Raw genomic sequence first — 7,282 nt, 5'->3', positions numbered from 1 at the left:
TTTAAAAAGAACCTGTTCTTTTCAAGCATTTCAGAAGCACCTGTTTACTTCCAATTGTGCTAATTATAGACTTTTTATCTATTCATTAAAGCCAGAGTTTTAAGCACTTCTACTGTGAAATGCTATGCTGTCCTTTTTTGGTATTTTCTCTGTAGGCTTTAAAATATTCTGTAACTGTTATTTTTTACTGATTCATATAAGCTCTCTCCAAAATAGGATTTTATTGCATATGAACCACACATGTAATTCTGGGTAAAATAATTTATCTTGTTAAGACACTGTGCACTTATGATGTTTAATTTTATACTAGACATATATTACATATTCACACTTAACCTGTCCTTGTATAGAACAGTGGCTCTCAATTGGGAGCAATTTTGGCAATGGCTGGAGACATTTTTGATTGTTATTACTCAGGGGTTGCTACTGGCATCTGGTGGGCAGAGACCAGGGCTGCTGCTGAACATCCTAAGGTGCAAAGGACAGTCCCCACAACGAAGAGTCAGTGAACAGTGCCACGGCTGAGACACCCGAGCTCGACCAAGTTAAATCAGATCTTATTGGGGACTTCAGAGATACTGTACTTTATGCCACTTTGGACTGAATTTCATTGTTCCTAAAATAAACTAATATTGTAGTTTTTAAAGTTTTTTTAAAAAAAATATAGAAATGATAAAGTATCTGTTCAGAAAACTGGGTCCTTGAACGAGATGGTATAAATAGTGCACTGCAACTTGACTACCAATGTTTCCCAAATCCTGGTCTCAAGTTTCTTTAACATTTTTACTATATAATTTTATGTATCGTGTTGCATTTTGAAGTCAGGTTTTGTTACCCTAACTGTTCACAGGAATCTGGAGAGCTTTGTGGAGAGGCTTTTATGAGATATCGGGCAAACTCAAGGAGTCTGAGAAACGCTATCCTGGCATACATTAGCTGACTCTTTCAATCATCTTGGCTCTTCTCAAAATGACTAAGAACATTTAAAGGAAGTGCCAGTTCAAATGCACTAAAGATTTTAAAAAATCTTTTAAAAAAACCCAAGAAATACTATTTTTGGCTCTTAAAAGAACCTGACTTCAGGAAAATGCAGAATTCTTAAAACACAAATGTATATCTCGTAAGATCTTGATTAATCAAAATTAAATAAGCCAAACCCATTAATTTTTTTTTTAGAATCTGCATTTACTCACTCCTGGGACTTTTGACCTCCAGACTCATGTTAAATAATGACAGCAGGTGTGCTTGTTTTGTTTTGCCTCCAGTTGTCATCTGTTGAGTTATGATAGATGCCTTTTGTCATGTGAAGGATAGTCTTTATTTCATGTTGAAGACATTTTTAAATAAGGAATAGGTATTTGGTATCTATTGACACTAACCCTCTATATTATTTAGTCTAATGAATGACAGAATTATTGGTTTTGTATCATTAAACTCTCTATGTGTTTCTGTTGTGCATAATGGTGACTAAGGTAGCAAAAACACCACTATATTTTATAAAGATTTTCAATAATAAGTATTGAACCAAAATTATTTTCTAATGAAAGCCCTTGTTAATCAGAAATGTAATAAATCAGAATTCCTTTCCCAAAACATTAACTGAGGTTTTACTGAATCATGCTGAAGAGAATGACCAGGTTGGTCTGTGAGTGTTCGGCTGCAAGAGCACCTTTGGATTGAAGACCCCCCCACACCCCTGGGTATGAACAGTAATATACTGTGTAATTGGCAGACAAGGATACAAATGGAGCATTAAGAATATACCACTTTAGAAACTGAAACCAGAGTGTGTGAAATCAGTCCTCAAAGCTAACTGCATTGTTCCTAGAGTCAGTCTAGTTTCCCAAACCTATCAGTCAGCTCCCCTGCAGAGCAAAACCAGCTGAAAAATGCTTTGCGGTGTCCCAACCCTGCATAGTTTGTGACTAAAAATAGCAACTTGTTCTGAAAGTGATAGAAATGGAAATAATTGTGTTAGAAATAATTTACTGTATTGGCAATACTTGATTATGACCAAGAACTGTGAATGATCATATTATGGAGCGAGAGGAACGTTAATCAGACGCTTGCCACCAGAATTCAGTAATGTTTTAGTCTAATGAAAGTTGTGGATGAGAAGAAAACTTTGGTTTTGTTTTCTCTCCCTTTTCAGTTGTATGGTAAATGTACTAGAAATGCACTGATAACTTCTAATGCAGATTTTTAAAATTGCCGGATGTGGCCCAATTTATAAAAATAGTTTACCATTAATCTTTTTTTCTTCTGTCACAACATGCTTTTTTTCTTTTCCTCTTAAGATGTTAATTTATCATGCAAAGATTTTTTTCATTAAGCGCATTAATGCTTTTGTTTGTACAGGATTTTTTCAAATCAGGAGGACTCCCCGTAGTTCCGAAATGTAAATCCTTAGCAAATGACATGCCAAGACGATAGCTCCATTCCACGTGGGAAACGGCAAATGCAGCCATACCTTGGGGTTCTAGCCAGGGTTCCAGCCTTTCGGTTGTACAGTGTCTCTGATAAGTCTCTCTTATGACAACTTCACATGGACTGTAATGGACATTTTGTAGAAGAAACTGGCTTCTAGCAGTTGAATAGTGATGCTGGGAATTAAATTTGGTTTCCCTGAATAATGGTTTCTCAAAGCAGTCACAGCTTCTTTAGAAGTTTAGAATTGGTACCATTTCTTATCCTTATATTTCAGCATTAACTGCAAAGAAAAAATAGTCACCGTGAGATGTTAAAAAAAAATCTTAAAAAGTGTTAAGCAAGCAAGCTTATATTGAGTTAATCATGAATATCTCAGTAAATCTTAAAACTTATAAAACTTTCTTTACTTTGTAAAATAATGACAAAGGTTTTTTTAAGGAAAACAAACCAAGCTATAAATACTCGGCTGACAAGAAATAATTTTCAGTGATTGAGACAAAAAGGAGTGTGTGGAGCCTGGACTCTCCCTGAGCTCTACGTTAGCAGCAGATGTACAATCTACAGCATATCAGAACTAATGGGTGATTTTCTTCTAGGTTATCCCACGATAATGGAGTATCAATGTATTACAGTATTTTTAAAAAGGATTTTTCTCCCAAGTACTGGAGGGACTGTAGTGGGATCCAGGATGACTTACAATGAGTGGCTTCTCTACTTAAGCTTTCTTGTGCTGGACCTACATAGTTCAAGTTATTACTGTGTGAAGATGCCGACATTTACTTAGTTACCTCATGTGCGTGTTTGGAAAATGCTTCCGCACTGGTCATCATGCCTGCAGTTTTCTCCTCCAGCTCTCCTAGCCTCTGCCCCCTCTCGTCCAGTGCGATCCTTGCTCTGGTCAGCTCTCCCATCACCCCGCCGGCAGCGCCTTTCATCCCTTCTATGCTGCCCGGGCCAGGAATGTGCTGGGCAAGGCTGCGGGATGCTTTTCCTGCTGCAGCTTCCCCAACTGGGAATTCAAGCCAGAGCAACAGAAAACATTTGTCAGTAATTCAAATAGTGGCAGTCAAGTTTATCACCGAAGTACTTATATTAAGTCCTACTTCACACTTCTCCAGTAAGAGACAGACATATTTGACCCTATCATTGCACTTACCCAAGAAAAATGCCTACCAAAGAGACTGTGACAGCTATTGTTGCCACATCCCTTTGTGTGTGTGTGTGTGTGTGTGCGCGCGCGCGTGGGCCACACAATATGGCCTAATCACATTTTTTGGTTATTTTAAAATTACAGTTTACATACAATATTACATTAGTTTCAGAGGGTACAACATAGTGATTAGACATATATATTTATATACTTTATGGAGTGACCACCCCAATAAGTCTAGTACCCATCTTACACCACACATAGTTATTAACATGCTATTGACTATATTCCCTGTGCTGTACTTCACCTCCCCATGATTGTTTTGACAACTGGCTTGATAACTGGCCATTTGTGTTCTTAATCCCTTCACCTTTTTCATCCAACCCTCCAGACCCTTCCCTTTTGGCCATTACCAATTTGTTCTCTGTATCTATGAGTTTGTGTTTTATTTGTTATTTTTAGAAAAGTTTTTCTAGTCGGCTGTGCTTGTTTGGGTTTTTGGACCTTTGATAGATTTTGGGGAAGTTGGGCCTCTTGTGTGGAGGAGCCACTGGAAGAGGCTGGGGCCAGGCAGGTGAGCTGAATGGGATGGGTGTCAGGGGATCACCATGCCGGGTGGACAGTGCTAATCTGGTGAATGGGGAGCACAGATGTGGTGCCCTCCTGCGCTGGTGGCGGGTTGGGAGGGGAGCTCCGCAAAGGAACAAAGGCACCTGCCAGGCTGTCCCTGGAGAGCTGCTCTGGCCCTGCCCCTCCAGCCTTGCCCTGAAGTTATCCATTTAGTTCCTCCCTGCTGCCCCCGGAGCTTTTCGAGGTGCTGCTCCTGTGCTGGAAATTAGAGTTTATGAGTTTTTGAGTGAGTGAGTCTGTGTAACAAGCAACTTGAGGTTCTCCACAGTCTCCAGTAGCCTCCTGTCCTTCCCAAATTCGATCCCCACGTCTCTTCACAGCCAGATGTTACGGGGACTCTTCTTCCTGCTACTGGAGCCCTGTGCTGGGGAGCCGAGTGTGGGAACAGACCTCCGGCTCCTCAGGGGACCTTCATGACTGAGAATTCCCTTTAGATTCTAGTCACCACACTGCGGGTGTGGGACCTGCCCATCTGAGCCTCGGCCCCTCCTACTAGTCTCCATGTGTTGTCTTCTTTATATTCTTAGTTCTAGGAATTCTGTTCAGCTCGTCTTCAGGTGGCTCTATAATCTATTTGTAATCTCGAGGTGATCATGGGAGGAGGTGAGCAGAGTTTGCCTACTCTGATCCTGACAGGAAGCACGATAATTGCATCCTTGATGTTGCTGAATTGGGGTGTTCACAACATATGTGAACTCACATTAGTGTCTGTTCCAATCACAGGTTTGTTCTTTTGTTTAAATTTCGGCCCAAGTCTTCATTCCAGTGTTCTCTGTTTATCTTGTTATCAGCCTTTATAGGTCTCAGTTGTTTTAAAATATCTCTCTCTCTCTCTCTTTCTCTCTCTCTCTGTAAATATTAGAGAATGGGGTATATGCATGATGGGCATTCATATACATATGATGAAATTTTGTTACTTCATAAAAGACTAAACATTTACCTATCACTTACAAAGCTCAGTTTCATTTAATTTTATGAAGTAATTTTTTAAAATTGAAAAACAACTGTCTGGTAAAAATTTAGTGAGCATTCCCAAAGAGGCAACATTAGGAATGGAATGTACGTCTATAAGAGCCTTATTGGGATATAATTCACATACCATAAAATTTTTCCTTTAAAGTGTATAAGTCAGTGGTTTTTAGTGTATTTAGAGTTGTGCAACTGTCACCACTATCTAATTTTAGAACATTTTCATTACCCCAAAAGAAACGCCATAACCATTAAACAGTCACTTCTTGCCCCAGTGCCTGGCAACTACTAATCTACTTTCTGTCTCTATGGATTTCTCATTCTGGACATTTTATATAAATGGAATAAATCATATAATATGTGACCTTTTTCATCTTCCTTCTTTAACTTAGCATGATGTTTTCAAGGTTCATCCATGTTGTGGCATATATCAAATTTCATGCCTTTTTATGGCTGAAGAATAAATATTGCATTGTATGGAAGCACCTACATGTTTTGCACAGGTGAAAGTTTACTAGTAAAAGATTTTTTATCTGCAAGATCAAATGATGATAAGATGTTCTAGAAAACCTAATTCCCCCCACCCTTTTTGTAATCTTCCTCCCTTTTGGAAACCATTAACTTGTTCTCTGTATCCATGGGTCTGTTCTTGTTTTGTTTGTTAATTTGTTTTGCTTTTTAGATTCCACATGTAAGTAAAATCATATAAGTGAAATCACAGTATTGTCTTTCTCATCTAACTTATTTCATTTAGCATAATACCCTCTAGGTTTATCCATATTGTTATAAATGGCAATATTTCATTATTTTTTATGGTTGAGTTATATATATATATATATATATATATATATATATATATATATATATATCACACACACCATATCTTCTTTATCTACTCATCTATCAATGAACACCTAGGTTGCTTCCATATTTGGATACTGTAAATAATGCTGCAATGAACATAGGGGTACACATATGTTTTTTAATTTGTGTTTTTGTTTTCTTTGGACAAATACCCAGAGTGGAATTGCTGGGTCATATGGCAGCTAGCTCTATTTTTTAATTTTTTAAAGGAATATCTGTACCATTTTCCATAGTGGCTGCACAAATTTACATTCCCACTAGCAGTGTACAAGGAAAATATATTCTTGACTTATTTCTAAAAATGTTGCCTAGTATCTATCTACTTCTTTTTTATTACTGGTCATCAGAGTCTCAGTGGTAGATATTAAAGTAATTTGCTCTGTAGTGTTGATAAACCTTGTGTTCTGAAGAAAAAAACTGTTTCCTAACAGTGGTTAAAGGCAGGCAGGTTCAAAAATGTTTTTTTACAGGCATTAGTAACTGAATGTCTTCACCCTGCCATGCAGGCATGATCTACTTGCAAATGACCCATCTATTAGCTTACTCATTATTTGCATGAATTTCATGTACTATTTTTGTTAAACTATTTCCTAATATAAAGTGATCAATTTTATTCAGGTTTGATAAACAGAAATAATTTTCATGGTATAGAAGCAAAATAATCCAGTCTACAGTCTAGAATTTGAAGTCATATATTATGTTAAGTTATACACACACACACACACACACACACACACACAAGCATCTTCTATTTTGTGACACAATTTTAGGATCAGGAGTTTACTCACAGAGCTCTTCTCTGTCAAAGGTTTGTCCACTTCCACCAAACAGTCCCTTTAGGAAACCTCTGTTCTGAGCTTCTGGTGTCTCTATGGGGGTAAACAAATCTCCTAGCATGTCCTGTATCAAATTCAAAGAAAAAGCATTGGAGTAACTACAAATAAATTAATAGATCAAAAGATAACACTGTGGTTGTTAGAGCACATCATGAAAAGACAGTTTGCTTTCCATATTTTTCTATGATTTTGCTTTGCTCCCAGTCCTGTCTCTGTCATTCCCTCTCCTTCTTTTCCTTTTCTTCTTTAGGAATTGCTATCCTAAAATTTTCATTTTCCTGCGCTCTTACTCCCTTTACAATTAGAAAGCATGGGAAGATAGTATGTTCACTCTAGGGTTAATTTCACTTGGTCAATGACTATTAATCTAGACTTCTGATCTTTTTCAATTACTGTAGCCTCT

General features: G+C 37.7%; 1 protein-coding gene across 2 annotated transcripts in view; it reads right to left on the bottom strand.

Annotated features, from left to right (window-relative positions):
• Window positions 1-1,971: 1,971 nt before the first annotated feature.
• STXBP5L (syntaxin binding protein 5 like) overlaps window positions 1,972-7,282 on the bottom strand; it is a 198,185-nt gene continuing 192,874 nt past the window's right edge. The window contains exons 25-27 of one of the 2 annotated variants that reach the window (XM_023755805.1): window positions 6,832-6,943; window positions 3,219-3,439; window positions 1,972-2,710 (exon numbers count right to left, since the gene is read on the bottom strand). In XM_023755805.1, the coding sequence (XP_023611573.1) occupies window positions 2,669-2,710; window positions 3,219-3,439; window positions 6,832-6,943 (375 nt within the window). In that variant the 3' untranslated portion in view covers window positions 1,972-2,668. The remainder of the gene's footprint in view (window positions 2,711-3,218; window positions 3,440-6,831; window positions 6,944-7,282) is intronic. The other variant, XM_023755806.1, reaches the window with a different exon arrangement.

This window comes from Myotis lucifugus, unplaced genomic scaffold (genome assembly GCF_000147115.1).
Source record: "Myotis lucifugus unplaced genomic scaffold, Myoluc2.0 scaffold_84, whole genome shotgun sequence".
Lineage (NCBI taxonomy): Eukaryota > Metazoa > Chordata > Mammalia > Chiroptera > Vespertilionidae > Myotis > Myotis lucifugus.
This window is presented reverse-complemented; position numbering and strand designations above follow the sequence as displayed.